The sequence below is a fragment of the Siphateles boraxobius genome, unplaced genomic scaffold (assembly GCF_051911475.1).
Source record: "Siphateles boraxobius isolate OS27281-9 unplaced genomic scaffold, OSU_SipBor_1 65, whole genome shotgun sequence".
Classification (NCBI taxonomy): domain Eukaryota; kingdom Metazoa; phylum Chordata; class Actinopteri; order Cypriniformes; family Leuciscidae; genus Siphateles; species Siphateles boraxobius.
The window spans coordinates 14,824,095-14,846,718 of NW_027509192.1; the positions used below are offsets into that span (position 1 = coordinate 14,824,095).

Here is a 22,624-nt window from a genome sequence, read left to right on the forward strand (position 1 = left end):
TTTTGCCATTGCTAACTGACCTGTATGACTTTTTTTCTTATAAAACACAACAGGTCTGCAATTATAATGAACGACAACTGAAGCTTTCAAGCTTCAAAAAGAATGCGAAAGTTCCTCCTGAGTTCTTCCTTTTTGTCCAACATATATATTTTTTAAAGAGTTAAAATAGAGTATAGCCACGCTGGAGGACATGTAGCCATTAGCCTGTGAGTTTTTTTTTTTTAAAGTAAAAGATCTACAAGTCTATGTAAAAGTCTCCTGCTACAAAGGGGATGTCTAATTTCCACTTCAAAATGACCAAAGTCTGAGCGCGGTCATGGTGGTAGTTAGGGAACCGGACAATGTCACTCTAATCTACACCGCACAGACTTTCAGACTTGTCTTGATCTTTAAAAAAGCCCAATGTCCCTTTGTAGCTGAGCCATGTTCAGCTGGGACTGGCTGAACGGGGCGTCTCTTTGCAGGGTGTGAAATGTCTGGACTCTTCCTCTATCCCTGTCATAACTGGTGTGTCCTGATTCCCTCAGGCGCTGTCAGGCGTACAACACTGAGTGGAAGAGCTCAGCGAAGACTGGCGCTCTCTGAGAAGCGTATCCAGCCAAGAGACCATCTGTCATAGCGAATAACTGCGTGACAGCACAAACAAAGTCCTTCCTCACTAAAACCCTGACTAGCACTGAGCACTGACGGATATGAGGGCTTGGAATGAAAAGAACTGATCCAAACAAAACATTTCATGTCATAGTGGAAATGAATGAGTGACTATAAAGCAAACAACCATAGATTAAAGATTGCTACTCACTTTGAAAGGCCAATCTTTTGGGTGGAAAGAGGTTATGTATCATGTCTAGGTGATCCAAATTGCCTATTTAAAATTATAAGCAGGTTGATCATCTCAATTTACCAAGGGAATAGTTAGTTACTGTAGTTAGCTAGTTAGGATGGTATAGTTTACTGGTAGATGCTGTAATTACACCCATGCTAAAGAGTGAATAACGAGCGAAAATGACAGAATTTAAATCACATACAGTATTTACCTGGGATTCATGTGTCAACAGGGCAATGCCATTAAGGTGAAATGAAATGCTAACCGCTAACGATACATTTGAACCCTGTATACCATCTTTGGCAAGCTGGTTTGCAAAGACCAGCTAGCCTACATGTTGTTGTTGTTTTTTTAAAACAGCTTGTGCACTTTAAAGTCAACATTCAACCTTCATATCATATGATGTATAAGTGAATCAGAAAATAAAAAACAACAACAACAAAAAGGGGGAAAATTAATCATTTGATATTATTAGTATTTAAGTGAGTTCACTGAAATATATATATATATATATATATTTTTATTACTATTTAAAATAAGTCTGGTTGTGGGCAGTGTTATTTTGGTATCATTTAGATACTATTATTTTTGGTTTATTACTATTTTAAAAGTTAATTTTTATATTTTTCATTTGATTTTACTTAACTTTTTAGTAATTGTGTTGTGTTTTTGTCATTTTTATTATTTTTCATGTCTATATAGTTTTTTATTTCAGTTTAATTATTTTTAAAATCTTAAATATTTAGTTATTTTATTACATCAAGTTAAAATGTAAATGAGAAATATTGCCATGTCAACTAGCTGAAATAAAATAAGTTTGAGTTTTTTTATATATATAGCCTATATATAAACATTTTTATTTCAGTTATTGTTTATTTTATTTTAAGTCACAATTTTTATGTTTTTTTTTTTTTATTATTATACAAAAATAACCCTGGTCGTGGGTTCTCTGAGAGAAACACTTTGCTGTTTTTTTACTTGTACTGCTGTGATTCAAACTACTCTGCCCCCTCTGTTCATAAGATAGTACTACAGTCTGTGAACACACCAGGAAAACTACGATTCCCAGAACCACGATCTTTCCTGCATGACGTCATGTAGCACGGATGAAAACAGTCGCTGATGATACTATTTATTTCAATGCAAAAGACAGATTGCGTTAACAAGAGTGATAGATATATTAATCGATTCTGTGCCAAAAAAGAAAGCACGTCATCTGCGTGCTGCTGTAATACGTGCATTAAATCAATGGCGTCATCAGAGTGGCGTCTGTGTTTAAAGCTGGTGGATCAACCATCTCTTCCCAAGTCGGTGCTGCAGTTTCCAGAGACTGAACCTGGAGATGTTCCTCCCGGCGGGTATCGTGTCTCCACTCTCAAGCAATTGGTGTCAGCACAGATCCCAGATGCCATACCAGATCCTGAGCTCATAGGTAACATATAATACACGCACAAGACTCATTCATAATATTAGTTGGCACAGTATGGCAGTATTAATACTGTCTGTTACGTTTCAAATTATTACAGTTTTTAGAAACTAATTAAAAAGAATAGAGCCCATAATGTTATATTTTGATGTGGACCTCAAAGTCAAATTAAAACCATTAGCCTACTATAACGGTTTCATTTTGAGCTGTCACTGTCAGCCCGTTTTTTCAAGTCCTTTTGCATCTGTAGACTAAATAGTAACTATTATTGCTTATTTTAATTTATTTTGTATTTTTATATACATTAATCTATTTTGAATCAATTAAAAAAACTATTGATTATATATTGCTTTGCTGATAGTTACTGTAATAATTACTACTATTCCATTGTTATGGCAATATATGCTGAGTCTGACTTATAATGCTAGTGAATTCGTTGGAATTATGTGGTTTAGATACAAACTACTCTAAAGTGAATAGTTAATATTCAAACTATATTATAATATTCCAACTATATTATAATATTCCAATATTCCAACGAATTCCAATTTTGCAGGTAACTGATCAGTAGTTCTCTATTTGTTTTCTAATCACTAGTAACTATAATAGTCACCAGTATCTATTCCAGGTACCTATTTCTGACGCACTGTCTATCCCAATTGTTAGTAGTAACATGTCTTATATCACTAAATAATAGCTTTTTTTAACTTGTCATATGTTATGACTATTCAGAATGGCTACTTTATAGTTTTTTAAAAATGAAAAATGTCAAGTCAAGTCACCTTTATTTATATAGCGCTTTTACAATACAAATTGTTTCAAAGCAGCTTTACAGAGATAACAGGAAAGTAAAGTTGTAATAGTATTGTTAAATTCAAAATTAAATGTTAAATGTCCACAACTAAGCAAGCCAAAAGCCAATGGCGAATGAAGGCGAAAAAAAGAAAAAAAAAAGGCGACAGTGGCAAGGAACCAAAACTCCATCAGGTGACAGAATGGAGAAAAAACCTTGGGAGAACCCAGGCTCAGTCGGGGGGCCAGTCCTCCTTTGGCCAACAAACGAACAGTGCATGATTATGATTTAGGCGGCATAATAGGTCAGAAGTCAGATTGGATCAGAACTTTCACAATATTTACCCAGTTCATCTGGTTAGGGGTCGGAGTCATCACGCCGGTATGGAGATGAGTTTGTTGAGGTGTCCATGAGGCCTTCACAGTGTTGATGAGGCTGGAACTTCAGGGATGCGTTTTCGTCGTGTCCATGTGATGGTCCTTCCTCAGATCTAGATATGGCCTGGATCCGGCGGTTTGCGGTAAACCTCGGGATAAACAGAGAGACTAATATTAGCGTAGACGCCATCCTTCTTATGATGTACAAAGTACATCAGGATTTATGGGAAGTGTTCCCGGTTCCGGCTGATCTAAACTATGCAGCCTAACATTGAATTATAGCAATCTATAATGCGTTATGTGTATGCTAAGCCAAAGAGATGTGTTTTTAGTCTAGATTTGAACTGACAGACTGTGTCTGCTTCCCGGACAATGCTAGGAAGATTATTCCAAAGATTTGGTGCCAAGTAGGAAAAGGATATACCGCCAGCAGTTGATTTTGATATTCTAGGTATTATCAACTGGCCAGAATTTTGAGATCGCAATAGACGTGAAGGACTATAATGGGTTAAAAGCTCGCTCAAGTACTGCGGAGCTAAACCATTTAGTGCTTTGTAAGTAATCAGCAATATTTTAAAATGTATACAATGTTTAATAGGGAGCCAATGCAGTGTTGACAGAACCGGGCTAATATGGTCGTACTTCCTGGTTCTGGTAAGAACTCTAGCGGCTGCGTTTTGAACTAGCTGTAGTTTGTTTATTAAGCGTGCAGGGCAACCACCCAGTAGAGCATTACAATAATCTAGCCTTGAGGTCATGAATGCATGAACTAATTGTTCCGCATTTGTCAATGAGAGCATATGACGTAATTTAGATATATTTTTAGGATGGAAAAATGCGCTTTTACAGATACTAGACACGTGACTTTCAAATGAGAGATTGGTATCAAAGAGCACACCCAGGTTCCTAACTGACGACGAAGACTTGACAGAGCAGCCATCAAGTGTTAAACAGTATTCTAGGTTATTCTAGGTGGAAGTTTTTTGTCCAATAATTAGAATCTCTGTTTTTTCAGAATTTAGTAGTAGGAAATTACTAGTCATCCAGTTTTTTATATCAGCTATGCATTCCGTTATTTTTGTGAATTGGTAAGTTTCGTTAGGTTTTGAGGAAATATAGAGCTGAGTATCATCAGCATAACAGTGAAAGCTAATTCCATGTTTCCTAATGATATCTCCTAAAGGTGCATGTACAGAGTTAACAGCAGCGGTCCTAGTACTGAGCCTTGTGGTACGCCATACTGAACTTTTGACCGATAAGACATCTCTTCATTTACTGCTAAAAACTGATAACGGTCAGATAAGTATGATTTAAACCATGCTAATGCAATTCCACTAATGCCAACATAGTTTTCTAGTCTATTCAATAGAATGTTGTGGTCAATGGTGTCAAATGCAGCACTAAGATCAAGTAACACTAATAGAGAGAAACAACCACAATCGGATGATAAAAGCAAGTCATTTGTAACTTTAATGAGAGCAGTCTCAGTACTATGGTACGGTCTAAATCCGGATTGAAAATCCTCGCAGATAGCATTTCCTTCAAGAAAGGAACACAGTTGTGAGGATACTGCCTTTTCTAATATCTTTGACAGAAAAGGCAAATTCGAGATCGGCCTGTAATTGACTAATTCTGTAGGATCAAATTGCTCTTTTTAACAAGCGGTTTAATCATAGCCAGCTTAAAGGGTTTTGGTACGTATCCTAGAGACAAAGATGAATTAATGATATTGAGAAGAGGATCTATGACCTCTGGAAGCATCTCTTTCAATAGTTTAGTCGGTATAGGGTCTAACATACAAGTTGTTGATTTAGATGAGTTAACGATTTTGCAAAATTCTTCCTCTCCTATGGCAACAAATGAATCAAATTTTTCCTCAGGGAGACTACAATGCACTCCCTGATGCGATACTGTAGTAGACGGTTGCATAGTTATAATTTTGTCCCTGATATTATCAATCTTATAAGTGAAGAAATTCACAAAGTCATTACTGCTGTGTTTCTTGGAAACTTCTGGGCTTGAAGCTTTCTTTTTCGTTAGTTTAGCCACTTTTTCAAATAAATACCTAAGATTATGTTTATTTTCTTCTAATAGGGTTGAAAAATAAGCAGATCTAGCAGCTTTTAAAGCCTCTCTGTAAGCAATCGAGCTCTCCTTCCATGAAATCCAAAATACCTCTAGTTTTGTTTTCTTCCAGTTGCGCTCCATTTTTCTGGCTGCTCTCTTAAGGGCCTGAGTGTGCTCGTTGTACCACGGCGTTGGACTATTTTCTTTAATCTTCTTTAAGCGCAGCGGAGCAACTGTGTCTAAAGTGCTGGAAAATAGAGATTAAAAAGTTTCTGTTGCAATATCGAGTTCTTCTAAGCTATCTGGGATGCTGAGATGATGAAACTGATCAGGAAGATTATTGATAAAGCAATCTTTCGTGGCAGAAGTGATAGGTCTAACACATTTATAACACGGAGTCGGCTTTGCAGCCTTGGCTAAATGTAATTTACATGAGACTAGATAATGATCTGAGATGTCGTCGCTCTGCTTCAGTATTTCAATGGCATCAACATCTATTCCATGTGATAATATTAGATCTAGAGTATGATTACGACAATGAGTAGGTCCTGACACGTGTTGTCTAACTCCAATTGAGTTTACAATGTCTTTAAATGCCAATCCCAATCCATCTTTTTCATTATCTACATGTATATTAAAATCACCAACAATTAGTACTTTATCTGCAGCCAATACTAATTCTGATAGAAAGTCAGCAAATTCTTTGATAAAGTCTTTATGGTGCCCTGGCGGCCTGTATACAGCAGCCAGCAGAATTCTCAAACGTGATTTATCGTTTACACTATATATTTTTACATTTAGCACCAACACTTCAAAAGAATTATATTTAAAACTAGATTTCTTAGAGGTTTTGAAAATATTACTATAGATTACAGCAACACCTCCCCCTTTGCCTTTCGGACGAGGTTCATGTTTATAACAGTAATCTTGCGGGGTGGACTCATTTAAAGTAATGTAATCGTTTGGTTTTAGCCAGGTTTCTGTCAAACACAGCACATCTAGGTTATAATCTGAAATCATATCATTGACAATAAGTGCTTTTGAAGTAAGGGATCAAATATTCAGCAACCCAAGCTTTATCGTTTGCTCATCTGTATTATATCTGTTTTTTACTTGTTGAACATCAATTAAATTTTTAACCTTAGATAGGTTTGGAAGTTTTATGTATTTCCAAATTCGGGGAACAGACACAGTCTCTATATGATAATATCTAGGTGAAAGAGGCTCTATGTGATGGGATTTATCTGACCTTGGTGACGCGAGGCCGCTAGCAGACGGTCGGTTTAGCCAGTCTGTCTGCTTCCTGACCTGAGCCCCAGATTGTCATGTTTTATCTCTAAGACTATGAGCCAAATTACTAGAGAGAAGAGCAGCACCATCCCAGGAGGGATGAATACCATCTCTTTTAAACAGGCCAGGTTTGCCCCAAAAACTTTTCCAATTGTCTACGAATTCTATATTATTTTGCGGACACCACTTAGACAGCCAGCCATTGAGTGAACACAATCTACTAACTATCTCATCACTCCTTCGAACAGGAAGGATGCAATTTTACGGTTAAACAGTACTTAGAGAGATCACAAGATTTTTTTTATTAAGACAAATTATGTGAAATTACACATATTATCAATAATTTATATCTTATATATATATATATATATATATATATATATATATATATATATATATATATATATATATTGTATTATACAGTATTATATATACCGGGCCTAAAACCAACTTTTTCCCACACCTGCCAATGGGCAGTGACTTCAGAAAATGTACCTGCCATAAATATTTTTTTTTCATGAAACTGTTTTAGCAAAAACAGGCATTAATGACACCAACATTTTAGATGCTAGTGAAAATTCACAATTCTCTATTCCAATTTCGATACCACAGTTAAAACTACTAGCCTTACTAATATAAAATTAAAACATTATTAAAGACAAGTTAACAGTCAGTAATAAATAAACAACAAATAATCAAATTACAAGCAAAAGCACAACTAAATACAATAATAACAAATATACAAATTAAATAAATAAAGCCCTCCTTTTAAATATATAAATATTACCCTCCTCCATCCCCAGCATCCCGTCAGTCAGGATTCGGCATTCTGATTTTCCTTGAATCAGAATAAATTCTCGAATTATGTTGTACTTTAAAATCTTGAATTAATGATATCTGCAATACATTCATGTTGGTTTTGTTCTATTACCCTAAGGGGGGTTATCGCTGCTCTCCCTGCTCTTATCCATGCTAGGCTGCATGGATGTTCAGGGAATACTTGCCCAGAACAGAACCATACCGCCAATCCTAACTGTAGGTTAATGGTCAATCAGTGGATTTCAGTTTTTTTAGGTAGGGTTGACAGTAATTTCAAATTTTAAATAAGCAATCATAGTAATCAAATGTAAAATAACACTGCATAGTCTTCACTGTTTAAATTAAACATCCTTATTAATTAATAAAGTTACAAAAGTTATTTAGTCAGGTTCAGGTTTAGGTTCCTTTATTTGTACCCGTAGGTAGATTTGTTTTGGAGTGTCAGAGTTATCCTCACATTTTTAAGACAAACACAGACACTAAACATTAGACAATAATAAAAATAAAAATAGATAAAATAAATAAAAATAGATAACATAGCTTCTGTGTCATCTGTGCATTTTGTTCCTCTGATTGATGGCTGCTGGGACAAAGCTATTTTTAAACCGCTTTGTTCTTCACTTTAGGACTATATAACTTCGTCTAGAAGGAAGAAGCTGAAATTCACTGTGCAGAGGGTGGGCATCATCATTTCAAATTGAGCCAGTTATCCGCTGTAACTGTCTGGTGTACAGGGACACTGGGCTAAACTGTGACACACCAATCAGCTTACTAGACCATTTAACAATTTGATTTAGGGAGTTTCTATTCTTTAAACGGACAATGTGTAGTTCTTTAGGTATTTTATTATCTAAAATCAATATTTTTATTCATAAATATGTCCTCAATGGTGTACAAATACCTCTGCCAATGATCTAACTTATCCTCGTAAACGAAGAATTTATTATCCTTATATACATGTGACGGTAGGTCCACGGAGGCTTCCATGTCGTTCCGCCATCTTGTAAAACTATAATTGCTGAGAGGGTCAAAAAGTACTAGGCCAACATGTTTCCACAACGCGTTTTCGTTCAGAACCAGCGTCACGTGACTGAAAGCAGCTGAACCGGACAAGAAGATTTGAGAGACGCTTGTTACTGCCCCGGCAAGTTTAAAAGGCTGCACTGCACGGTTATTTATAATGGAGGACCAGTTAGCCTCATAGCATAATTGCTTAAGTCATATTTCAATGTTTTTATGCTAGGCAATTATGCTATGAGGCTAACGTTATGTGGAGCCACAGGACCGGAGATTGCAAAAAACAAGGTTTAATGACGCAGCGCCTGAAAATAGGCTACCTTCCGTCAACTGCGCTGCGTCATATCATTACGCCTGCTGCACTCATGGTACGGCAGTAAAGTTTCTTGATTATTACGCAGGAATTAGAGTATAGTTCCTAGCCATATCAGCCTAGAAAATCGCAACTTTACATTTTCCGTCGGTCTTACTGCACGATGTAACTACAGAAGTGTCAAGTTTTAAATAGGAAAAATATCGAAACTCTTTGGTCATTTTTTTTTTGTTGAGAAATGCTAATGGTCTTGTCCACTTCAATGATGTATGCTAAGCTATGCTAAAAGTGGTACCACCAGAACCGGAGATCGGCTGAACGGATTCAAAAACGGTAAAACTCAACAGTTTAACTCTGAAGGAGTTGTAAAATTGGCCAAATTTCCAAAAAAAGTGGAGTATCCCTTTAAACTTTCGTGACAATGAAGCGCTGGCCTGTCAACTGTCCTGAGCGTCATTCATGTTTGTTCACGTTCATGCATTGTTAGAATTCATAAAAATGTTACCAGCCATGAACTCTAGCTGAATCTTTACAAGATTGCAAACAGTTTTCCCATTATCTTTACAGAATTAGTGTACTGTGGCAGAAAGTTAAAGGATGACTTGACTCTGGAGTACTATGGGATTCAGTCTGGATCCACTGTGCACATCCTGAGAAGGTCATGGTCAGAACCTGTGATCCATTCCGGTGAGTCGATGCAATTATTTGTTCTTCTGTTGAACACAAAAGGAGACATCAGGCAGAATGTTCACGCTGTTCTTTTCCATACAATGGAAAATATGTAAAGACAGAAACTTTCAAGCTCCAAAAAAGACAAAAAGCAACATAAAAGTTCCATAAACATTGTCCATTATTTATTCCTCTATGTTCTTCTATAGAGCCAGTGGACAAGGTTGCAGCTGCGAGGGAATTTCGAGTCTTGCAAGCAGCTCTTCACACCAGCACTGCATACAGAGATTCGGTAGGTTGAGTAGACAGTGGTGAGTGACATACCGATTCAGTACTGACTATGAGTGTCTGTTGATGGTTCTGGATGCTTGGGTACTTTTTCACACAGTTCTTCAACCATTCCAGGTGTTCAAGATGCTGAACAACAAGGAATCCCTCGATCAGATCATCGTGGCAACTCCTGGGCTGAGCAGCGATCCTGTGGCTCTTGGTACGTTCAGAAGCAGAAATGATTTTTGATGTAAGGCGTGTTGAAGACTTACAGTACTTTTGTTTATTGAATATATTTTCAGGGGTTCTTCAAGACAAAGACCTCTTCATACAATTCACAGACCCAAGCATGCTTGACACGTGAGTGAGCCTCATTGCAGTAAAAATTCCAGCTTGCTCTGTCAAACCTCTACAATTGATCCAGAATGCTGCAGCCAGAGTAGTCTTTAACGAGCCAAAGAGAGCACACGTCACTCCTCTCCTCACAAAATTGCACTGGTTGCCAGTTGTCGCTCGCATTAAATTCAAGGCACTGACGTTTGCCTATAGAACAACCACTGGCACTGCTCCCTCTTACCTAAACTCATTACTTCAGACTTACGTGCCATCCAGAAACTTCCGCTCTCCTAGCGATATGTCGTCTTGTGGTACCATCTCAAAGAGGCACAAAATCTCTTTCTCGGACCTTTACCATGACTGTTCCCTGCTGGTGGAATGATCTGCCTAACTCAACCAGAGCTTCTGAGTCAGTAGCCATTTTCAAGAAACGGCTGAAGACGTATCTTTTTCGACAGCACTTGATTCAGTAATACTAACACTGTCTCTTCTCTTTTATTCTATTTAAAAAAAAAAAAGGCACTGAAGTTAAACTGAGAGGGGTTATAGCACTTACGTATTGTTGTCCTACTGTTAGTTTAACTGCTTCTATTGTTTCTCATTTGTAAGTCGCTTTGGATAAAAGCGTCCGCTAAATGAATAAATGTAAATGTAAAAATCAAATCGCTGCTTTTTCTTTACGAACTGCCCCAACTCATCCATAAAATAATAAAAATTGTTATTAATAGTAGTAGTAATATTAATATGAATAAAAAAAAAATTAATTAATAATGATGATGATAATAATAATAATAAAACACAACACAAATAATAAGAAATCAGTGATATTATTATTAACTAATCAATATTAATGTAATAATAATTATTATTAGTTGTACTATTGATAATAATAAATCAGTACTTTCATGCTATTATGGTTAATATCATAATTGTTATAACAATAATTATTATTATAAATATAAATGATAATGTATCATAATTTTATAATTAATTATATTATAATAATAAATATAATCATTAATATTAAAAAACAAAAATAAATCAGTTATTATTAATGAACTAATCAATATTAATACAACAATTGTTAATACTATTAATAATAATAATATAATAAATCAACAATGTTATATAATAATAATAATAATATAATAATAAATCAATAATGACATTCATTAATTTATATATAATAAAATAATAATGATGTTATTAACTAATCAATGTTAATATAATAATAATTATTGTTATTATTACTAGCAGCAACAGTAGCAGTATTAATAATAATAATAACAATAATAGTAATAATAAAATCAACAATAATAACTAATCAATATTAATACAACATCAATAATGTTATTAATTTATTGATAATATAATAACAATAATAACAATTTAACTTAAAATATAATATTATTATAAAACTATCATTTTTAAAAATAAATTATTTTAGGTGGAAATTTATATTTGTATATAAAAAGATATCTCAAGCATTTAAGTATAAGATTTGACTGGCAGTGATTTATAATATTTAATCAAAATGTCTTTATAATATTTCATCTTTTCTTTTTGGCTAATGTCACATTTCAGAAGTAAAAGGGGTTGTAAATGCCATATTGTGTTGACTTCATGTCGAAACGTGGTTTAACCGCCTCAAAATGTGACATTTGAATCATATGCTGCACTTTGGATTAAAGAAAATGATACCCACATCTTAACTGTCAGAGGTGGGCACAAATACATCAAAAACTATTTTGTTACAAAATACAAATACTGGCTCTTAAAATGTAACAAAATAAAATACAAATACATTTTTTTTATTACTGAAAGGTCAATAACACAAATAGTAGCAATAACACAATTATGAGACATGTGTAAATTAAAAATGGCGAAGAAGCAAAATAAAAAAAGTATGGGCATTTCACTAAACCTCTACAGGGCCTGAAATAGCTCCCTCGGACGTAAATGGCATGTATAGCTAAGTTCACATCAATGGTGTGGTAGGCTGCCCTTAATAGCAAAACGTGTTTGGCTGCCCTTAATAGCAAAACGTGTTTGATGTAGGCTACGTAGCCATATTATCACCGTTACTCTACTCGTGCCTTAAAGGACAAGTTCGGTATTTTACACTAAAAGCCCTGTTTTAAGATCGTTTCTGATGAAATAGAACGGTTAAGATTGAAATTTGGACAAATGCTGCTGTCCCGAGAATTTTCTGTTTCTGTGTTAGCACCCCGTAATATGTGTGGGTTTGTTTTACACAGGAGACTCTAACTGCCCTGACCCCGTGTGCCTTTTCCATAGGAGAATCGCGCTGCGTGCGCAATTACTGAAAAACAATAGGATTGATGATTATTTTATACAAAATCAATATCAATATTTCTCATGTAATACGTTTAAAAACGTGTAAAAACTGCAGATGGTGAACGTTATATTGTGAACGCTTTACTTGCTTAGCATGGAGATTTCAGCGGAGTTACGACAGACACGCTGTTTCATAATAGGTAGGTCCTATGATGTCCTTTTATGAATGACAACACAGTGCATTGGTCTCATAAGGCACAATTATTTTCTCTATAATGCTGTTCAGTGTGCAATATGTGTGTGTCTAGACTGTATATTTTTCACAAAACACTTTACCTTAAAGGGTTAGTTCACCCAAAAATGAAAATGATGTCATTAATGACTCACCCTCATGTCGTTCCAAGCCCGTAAGACCTCCGTTCATCTTCAGAGCACAGTTTAAGATATTTTAGATTCAGTCCAAGAGTTTTCTGTCCCTCCATTGAAAATCTATGTACGGTATACTCTCTTTGTCCAGAAAGGCAATAAAGACATCATCAAAGTAGTCCATGTGACCTCAGGGGGTTAGTTAGAATTTTTTGAAGCATCAAAAATACATTTTGTTCCAAAAATAACAAAAACGACGACTTTATTCAGCATTGTATTCTCTTCCGGTTCTGTTGTCAATCCGCGTTCACGAGTCCGCAGTGACGCTGCTGACGTGTTATCTGGTTCGTCCGTGTATTCGGGTTCAAATAAATATGTCTGGTTAAAAAAAATGCAAGTCTTCCCCTGTGTCGAAATCCTTATGCCGAGTTCAGACTGCTCGATTTTAGCCCCGATTTTGGCTCGCCGACAGGTTTTGAGAAATCGCAGACAAATGCCCGAAATCACAGGCAAATCGGTGGTCGTTCACGCGAGTGACAATCACGCAGTGTGAATGAGCAAAGACGCAATCTGAGAGAATCGCCGACGAGTCACCGACGCCCGTGAGATATTTGGCATGCTAAATATCTGGACCTGTTGGCGATTCACAATCCTGCTGTGTGAAAAGTGTTCTGACTGAAAACTACATCGGCGATGACCGACAGCCAATGAGAGAGCAAGATACAGGACAGCAGGATGTTCAGGGAGGAGTTATAGACCAGAATATCAGTATTTTAATACATACGCCTATATTTACAATTATATCAAACAGAAACAAAGCACAAACATTTGCATGACCAGCAGCAACAGCAGGACATTTGCAAAATTATTTATTTACCCCCAACTCTCTTTGCAAAACACAGTCCTTGCTCCCCTCGTCTTCCCAACCATTTCCTCCGGCATAAATTGTTTATTTTTCTCATTTTCGCTGCAAATCAGCGCACAGACAATTTGGATCGCAATCTTCTTGTAGGCTATCATTTTTAATTACAAATTCAGTTTCGCGCGAGAATTCCTTATCACTTCACGCGTTTGTTTGGTTGTGAAACGTAGTTTGCCGACCAGGGAGAAGTTGTCGGCGATTCTTTCTTTTGTAAAGTCATGCAGTGTGAAACCTCCTGTCGCCGATCCATTGTGCAGTGTGAACACACCAGCAACTGAATTTTACCCCAGATAGTCACGCAGTGTGAAAACAACAGTGACACAATTATTTTGAAAATCATGCAGTCTGAACTCGGCATTAGACATGTTTGCAAAGATCGTTTTGTTTACAGCGTGCGTCTCCCTTAGACTGTAAACGAAGCTCGGGCGCACCAGACACACGTCAGCTCGTCTTACGTCAGCGGACTCATGAACGCGGATTGACAACAGAACCGGAAGAGAATACAATGCTGAATAAAGTCGTCGTTTTTGTTATTTTTGGAACAAAATGTATTTTCGATGCTTCAAAATTTTTTAACTAACCCCCTGAGGTCACATGGACTACTTTGATGATGTCTTTATTGCCTTTCTGGACAAGGGCAGTATACCGTACATAGATTTTCAATGGCGGGACAAAAAGCTCTCGGACTGAATCTAAAATATCTTAAACTGTGTTCCCAAGATGAACGGAGGTCTTACTGGCTTGGAACAACATGAGGGTGAGTCATTAATGGCATAATTTTCATTTTTGGGTGAACTAACCCTTTAATAACGTTTTTAAGAGTTCAAAACGCATTCACTTCTTGGAGGGAGCCCGGTCTACAGGGTGTCACGTGATTTTCGTGCATCTAACCTGGACATTGCCATTGCCAACATCAGACCGAAAATATGGCAAAATCATTTACTATGGTGATTTTTCTTAAGTATTTAAGTATTTGAAATACTCCAAATACACTCCCTCAAAATATTTTGTTACAAAATACATTTAAATTTTTCCACACTTGCAAAATACAAATGACAAAATACACTAAAGTAATTAAATACGTATTTAAAATACATTTAATTGAAATACTGCCCATGTCTGTTAACTGTCCCACCAGTTTGGCCATTTCCCACCCGGCACTGGTAAATGCCATCATCCTGGTGTTGCACTCGGTGGCTGGCAGTGTGCCGTCCCAGCAGAGCGCCAGCTCCTCCAGAAATGTGTCTTCTAGCTCTTACAGTGACATGCCAGGTGGGTGTCCATTTAAACACAATTTAAGTGAAAAATTGCCCACCATTAACATAATGTGACAGGTCATTTTGGCGATCCAATGTAGATTTAATGCTTGAACCTTTTTTTAATCTACAGGAGGTTTCGTCTTTGAAGGCATGTCTGATGATGAGGAAGATTTCCAGTCGGTTTGTTATGATTTACTGTTCTTCATTAAGAGTATGTGCATTTGCGATATTGGATCCTAAGCCTGCTTTATTATCTGTAGGTGAATCGTGGTGGGCCGTCCACTCTTGCGAGTGGTTTTGCCGGCATGAGGCCAGCTACTCTCGGTTACAACGGAGCCGTCGGCCCCAGACCCATCACTCAAAGTGAGCTGGCCACAGCTTTAGCCCTCGCCAGCACCCCCGAGAGCAGTGCTGTTACACCAACTACTGGAAACCAGGTAAAGTGCACTTCAATAGACTATACATACCATATAGGGTTTCTAAGTGTATATATATATATATATATATATATACAGATATTATACATTTATTAAGTATACATTAAAAAGTTTGAGGTTAGTAAGATTTTTTTATGTTTTTGAGAGAGGTCTCTTCTGCTCACCAAGGCTGCTTTTGTTTGATCGAAAATACAGTATTAACAGAAATACTGTAAATATTATTACAATTTAAAATAACTGTGTTCTATTTGAATGTGTTTTAAAATGTAATTTATTCCTGTTATGACAAAGCTGAATTTTCAGCATCATTACTCACTTGATCCTTCAGAAATCATTCTAATATGATGATTTGCTGCTCAATAAACATTTACTATTATTATCATTGTTGAAAACAATAATATGCTGCTTCATATTATAAGAACAGCTTTTATTTGTACTTGAAATCTTTTGTAATATAATACATTTATTTATTGTTACTTTTGATCAATTTAATGAATCCTTGCTGAATAAAAGTATTAATTTCTAACTATTAAATCTCACTTAAGATTATCTTAAATTAATCTTAAAAAAAAAATTTAATTACACTGTTAAAGCTAATCTTTAGCAGATAAAAAAATTGATTTTTTTTTTACTGTGTTTTATTTTTGTGATGCATAAATTCTCTTGTAGTTTTTAGGAATGATTGTTTTTAGTATTTTGTTTTTTAATTTATTTAGACAAAGTGTTATAGGAGTTAGATATTTATATATGATTTAATAAATATATATTTAATAACTAATGGATAATTGTTGGAATTTTAGTACAAGTTGGTTGTGTTTGTGTTTTGTTTGTATAAAAGCTTATTTCTGCCACAGGATAAGAAAAAATAAAAGGTAATTAATTTTTTCTCTCACAATTGCGAGTTTATATCTTGCAATTCAGACTTTATAATTTACAATTGCATCAGAAATGTGGGATAGATAGCTTATAATTGCGAGTCCGAATTGCAAGTGGAAAAAGACAGAATTGTGAGATAAAAAGTCGCAATTACCTATTAAATTTTTTATTCCATGGTGGAAACATGCTTCCATATGTTTGAGATTTGCACACATTAATAAAAGAACAAACATGTCTTTGTCTGTGACAGGGTCCCTCTTCAGGAGTGTCCCCTATTCCTGCAGGCACTCCTATAACAAACGACCTGTTTAACCAGGCACTCCAGCAGGCCCTGCAGGTCTCCAGCATGTCCAGCTTACATGTGAGTAACCACCAGAGATCCAGTGCCAATTTAGACCCGCATCATCATTACAGCTCTTCAAACATCTCAAATAGAGATGTTCAAACAGTGTTGGGGAAAGTTACTTTTAAAAGTAATGCGTTACAATATAGTGTTACTCCGTAAAAAAGTAACTAATTGTGTTACTTAATTTTTATTGAAAGTAATGCACTATGTTACTGTTGCGTTATTTTTTCTTACCTTGTCTGGGCCTGCTTGTTTGACAAAAGTTCTATTTTTAGCAAACGTTAAGGGCCTTTTACACCAAAAGTGAACTGAATGAGCCTCAGGCTGAAGGAAAAGCAAATTCACACCTGAACAGTAGAAGGTGCCGCTCAAACAAACCTTTCAGCTGTGCTGCCATTCTGAAATGCAGAAGAATAGGACGCATGAGAAGAAAATTCAACACTCTGGCTGCGTTCGAAACCACATACTCACTGATTAGGTACTTAATTTCAATAAGGTCTTACTTAACGAGCGCTTAAAGAATAGTTCCCTTTCATGTTGGTCACTCCAACGTTTGTCGGAGGGATCCAACAAAAATGGGATCTTCGCAGAAAGACCAATCTACTTCAAGAGAAACTAAACGAGCCAATGCACATTGGCATGCGATAATTGCGCCAGCTGCTTCAATCACGCAGCGCGGGTATATAATGAGCAGAAGGTGCAACGCATATCTGCATTTCACTTCGGAGCCGAGCTTCTGAATGGTTCTGCTCTTCAATCTTCTTGAGGAAATTCAACAAGCGCTCTTGGAAGGATTATCTTCTCTGTTCGTGTTGGCAAGATGGCGTGTTGCGTGCTCTGAGCGTGATCAGCTGTTGGTTTCGGTATGAGTGCCGCAGCATGTTGCACTACATTCCCGCTGTTGGCCGCAGACATCACTCTGTGCGCTACAGCACTAAGAAAAGCAGATTTTTCTAAAAGAGCTACACGGGTGTGAGAATGCGTCTTTGTCAAGATGTCATTCCGCCTCTGTGTTTCTGGATGTGGTGACTTTTTCTTCGGTTGGCGGTCATGATCGCTGTCTCGCATGTTTGGGCATTAAGCATGCTGAGGCAGCATTCATGGATGTGTGAGACTGGAAAAACTGGAACTGCAAGAGAGGGCAACTCTCTGAGAAAACAAAGGAAATTAACATTTGAACTCTCTCTTGTGAAGTTAGCATCACCATTTGAGACTCAAGTCTCACCTCAGAATACATCTCTTTCCCTCTTAATCTCCTTCTCTCTCATGCTGAGATCACCAACATTCACCAAAAAAACTATATGGTTCAATGTGAATAATTATCATACAGTATTATACATGTTTGGTATCATTTGAAATGTCTCATTCTCAAAGAAGTAAACCAAAAGGTAATAAAGTTCTTAAGAGTTTAAAGATAACTTGCACAGAGAGGAGGGTGTGTCTTCCAGGCAGATAGCATTCTGCTCCCAAAAGGTGTAAACTTTCCCATTGTTAGCAGATGTTTCCATGTGAAAGTAGTTTCTGTCTATATAAAGAAATGCAACAAGAGGCTCAGGGCGATTCTGTAACTCAGATCAGCCCATAATGTTGAAGGATCTCAAAGACTGTCGGGTTTAACCTACATATTTTACTCTTTATCTCTGAGCTTTTGATGTTATTGTATTGATTATCTTTGAACTGATTATGAAATTGGCATGATACATATACCTGACATAATAAATTGTTACATTTGATTTTACTCTGAATTACTCTGAAATTATTTTCTCAAGTAGATTAAGTGAAGTCTTATGTTTCTACAAATCTGCCTTCAGGGTTAAGTACATACTAGATCCCAGTTTAGATAGAGCGTGAGGCACATCTAGTGGGATTCTAGATTCCTGACTAACTGCATGATTTTAACTAAGTTGTTATGCAGTCGCAAATAGGGGGCTAGATAAAAATACTATTAAGGTAATAGCAAGCGTTAAAGCGGTATTGTTGAACTGCTTTAGCCATAACCTCTGGTTATCTATCAGACTGGCGAGTTTGTGATCTTGAGATCCACCAGATAAAAGCTTAAATGGAATTAAATTACTTTGCCACGCGGAAAGACAGTAACACGCGGAGACCTTCACCCCTTCTATCGGAAAAACGACATTGGGCCAAAGAGACTGGCTTACAGATGCGTCATGTTCTAACAGCAGGAACGTGACCATCAAGCTTTTGCGATCGAGACTTGATTACCTCTGGACATATCAAGTCCCTTTGTCTGTTCCCCGAGCTAGCCCCTCATCTGGTGGCCACCAGATGAAGGCTACTTCGGCTAACAGCACTGGTGATCTGAGGGTGACAGTGTTGGCTGCTCCGTCTCCTCGGGCCCAAAACTCCACCTGTGCATGGAAAACCACAGAGCTTCCAAGAGTGTGCTGGCCCATCCCGGGCGGTGCCAGTCGTTTCTTTCGGGGCTCTGTCGGATGACCAAATGTCGTTTGTTGTAACGTTGCCCGAGGCAGACCCGGAAATGGCTGCTATGCTTTCCCGAGCCGCCACGAACGTTGGGCTCGAGTGGAACCCTCCACTGTGGAGAAGCTGCTTCTGCCCTGCACGCCATGGCGCTCTTGCAGGTCTACCATGCCGGGTGTCCGCTATGCCGAGAACGCAGTCAAGCCTTCCCACGCATCCTCTGTCCACCCGTGGAGCCAGGTAAGTGTTGCACCGCACACCCAGACCCCACTCCGAGGCGCCCCAGTGCCTCTCGGGTCGGGTCCCTGTCTTCCACCTCGCTGCCCTGAGGTGGCTATGTCAGTCTTTTCCTTGGAAAAAATGTCTTCCTGCCTTAAAGTAGCTTGCATGTAACTTCTCCCTTTGCTCATTTAGTATACGCGGTTCTATGAACATGCAAATTAGCCCTGCCTCCACTCACACCAGCTCAGAGATCCACTAGCTGATGATCACACATTGTCCTGATTGATTACAAGATAGTTTGTGATGTCAGAAACACCAGCGATTTCAAACCACGTTTTTGAGACAGTCTTTGGATCACTTCAGTTTTAAGGAGAAAATACTTTTTGTCTCATAATTTATCAAGCTTTTTTTTTTGCAATAATTTCAAGAAGACGCAGGAATCTTTCCTCCCTTTCCTTTGTCTCCCTCTCTCTCCTTTCCTCTCTCTCACTTCTTTCCTGGTGCCATCTGCCTTCTCTTCCTCGGGCTTCACGTTCTTATGTCTCCTCTCTCTCGTTCTCTTAATTTCTCTTTCTCCTCCATTTCTCTCCTTCTCTTCCCTCTCCTCCACCCCTCTGATCACATCCTCTATGTCTTTTGGTCTTTTTCTAGATGCTCTCACTGGCTGTGGGCTCACTGAGGATGAAGAGACCACAGCAACATCCGGGCTAGATGAGGCAATAAAGGCAGGTGGACTGATGGAGGGTCTCATCCATGGCACTTTACCATTTCCTTGATTCTGCTGTGGCTCTTTATCCTCAGTGCTCACTCCAGTCTGCCTGCCTTTCCTGTAAGATGTTAAATAAACATTTAGTAAGCGTCTTTAAAATGTATAAGGTTTATGTAAATCCACTTTGGAGATGTACGTGTCCTTACTGGAGCTCCCCTGTTAGCTATACACGTACTATACAACTATACAATCTACAATCTAGCATCTTTACACCTTCAACAGTTCAATGGTTGACTCTACAGTAGTCAACCAATTGTTATTTTAACACAAGGCATAGTGTTTACTCACATTTGAAAACACCCGCTTTGCTGATCTCTGTAATGTTCGATTATGACGTATCCTCTACTGTGTTCTCCTTGGAAGGCTGGGATAGAAAAGTATCCATCGATGAGTGCTTCAGAATCTGGGCCATCCGGGAATTTCTCGCCTACTGTTTTATGAATACTGAGGTCTCGGACATACTACTCTTTTCATGTACTGTTTTTCCTACTATATATAGTAGGTAAATAGGCTTATTCGGACGCAACATTAGTCTTCGAATCTCGCGAGAATTAGTCCAAACCCAGGGTATTTCTTGCCTACTGAGAATTCGGACATACTATTCGTTCGCCTACTGCTTTTTGCTTACTATATAGTAGGGAAGTATGCCGTTTCGGTTTCGGAAAATGAAACACAAATGTGATGTTCAACTAAAGACATTTTTGCTTTTTCGTATGGTTGAAATTGATCATCAAAGGTCAGCCGCAAAGACATTGGTTAATAAAGTGAGATTATAAAGTGTATTTGTGTTATTTAGCATTTTTATTCATTGCAGGTTTGTGTAATATTCTTAGTTTGCATTTGAATCCTGAATCTGTTTTTGTGCAAGTGAGATGAGTAAATGCCTGCTCACATTTAGTCTAAAACTACAATAACATCAAGTTCACACAAAACGCCTCTGCATTGAAATCGTTGATTTCTCTCAGCATGGGGACCGAAGGGCTATCAGTCAATACATGAGAAAACAAAGTAACTTGTGTTATTTGAAAAAGTAACTCCGATATTTTGTTGTACATTTAAAATTAATGCATTACTTTACTAGTTACTTGAAAAAAGTAATCTGATTATGTAACTTATGTTACTTGTTATGTGTTACCCCCAAAACTGCTTCCAAAGACTGCCAGCACTGCTGGTTGTGCACACATCTTTTTTGCATTAAGGTCCGAACACAATATGATTGAATCTTTTTGAAAGATTTAGATTGTGTTCACACTTGGCATGTTTGGTTTGATTAAAATGATCTCTGGTGCGATTGCTCTGTTAGTGCGGTTAATTTGAATAAGTGTGAACGCTGCCATCTGCAACGATGTTTTGACTCCTTTACACATTTTATAAGCTCTTCACAAGTTCACAGCTGGTCAAAATACCATCATATGTACGCACATACAACAAGAGCATTTATCGCAGCATGCAGCATTTTTTTGGATGTTTGGCAAGTAAAAAAAAAAAAAAAAACATCATAAAAGCCATTTTTTTGTTTTGTATCTTTAGGTTTGGTCTTAAAAAACACAGTGTGAATGCTGAGCGAACCAGGACTGAATGTATAATTTTCTGTTTTGGTCCGGATAAAAAAAAAGAAGTGAACCAAACAACATGTGTGAACACACAAAGTAGCGTTGCTGATTCTGGAGTGACTCTCTTTCATACTGTGTGTAGAATCAGTGGCAGTCGCAGCTCCAGCAGCTGCGGGACATGGGCATCCGTGATGAGGAGCTCATCCTGAGAGCCCTGCAGGCCACGGGCGGAGACATCCAAGCGGCCCTGGAGCTCATATTCGCTGGAGGTGCACCATGAGTCAGTTCTCTGAAGAAACATTATTATGATGTTACAACCGAGGCTCCCTGCATTCCCAGGCAGATTTACCACTACATATTCAATATTTTAACTACCTATTTGATAGTGTGATTTATCTTTAACTTATATTTAAGTTGTATTTGTCAATATGCACATTGAATGCGGTGCTATCAGAGTAGTTTGTAAGTGTGGAAGCTGGTCTCCGCCACAAAGAAACAAAAAACAAATAGATAATTAGAATAGAAAAAATTATAAAAGTAGAAAATAGATATAATTCAGACTTTTTTTTTCCTCTTGCAGTCGTGAATTTTTATCTCACAATTCTGAATTTTCTCTTCGCAACTGTGGGTTTATATCTCACAATTCTGAGAAAAAAACTCAAAATGGCGATATAATCTTGCAATTGTGAGACAAAATTTGTATCTATTTATTATATCTATTTTCTGAGGGGGAAAAAAGTCTCAAGAAAAAAAGTTGAGGGCCTACGCTGCAATTTATCACATTTGTACATTGCTGCTGTGTTAACTGTTAATATACTGGGTTTGTTCTATTATCCTGGCAAATATTGATAACTTAAAGCTACAATTTGCCTGTTCAGACAATCTTGTTATGTTTTGTCATTTATTAAAATGTTCCATGAATACCATAAAA

The 22,624-nt window shown here is 37.3% G+C and overlaps 1 protein-coding gene across 1 annotated transcript; it reads left to right on the forward strand.

Moving 5' to 3' along the window:
• The first annotated feature begins 1,849 nt into the window (after positions 1-1,849).
• ubl7a (ubiquitin-like 7a (bone marrow stromal cell-derived)) lies at positions 1,850-22,624 on the forward strand. Its single transcript, XM_077211239.1, has 10 exons — positions 1,850-2,258; positions 9,496-9,615; positions 9,807-9,889; positions 10,003-10,087; positions 10,170-10,227; positions 14,928-15,061; positions 15,179-15,228; positions 15,309-15,485; positions 16,612-16,722; positions 21,836-22,624. Exons 1-10 carry the CDS (start codon positions 1,949-1,951, stop codon positions 21,971-21,973), a joined length of 1,266 nt encoding a protein of 421 aa, XP_077067354.1. The 5' UTR covers positions 1,850-1,948; the 3' UTR covers positions 21,974-22,624.

What these genes read in the sequence shown, in the direction of transcription:
- ubl7a (XM_077211239.1), top strand. Translation starts at nt 1,949, where the DNA reads ATGATACTATTTATTTCAATGCAAAAGACAGATTGCGTTAACAAGAGT. An exon ending in AGAACCTGTGATCCATTCCG is followed by an intron (nt 9,616 to 9,806) that starts GTGAGTCGATGC and finishes GTTCTTCTATAG; the next exon opens with AGCCAGTGGACAAGGTTGCA. An exon ending in GACCCAAGCATGCTTGACAC is followed by an intron (nt 10,228 to 14,927) that starts GTGAGTGAGCCT and finishes CTGTCCCACCAG; the next exon opens with TTTGGCCATTTCCCACCCGG.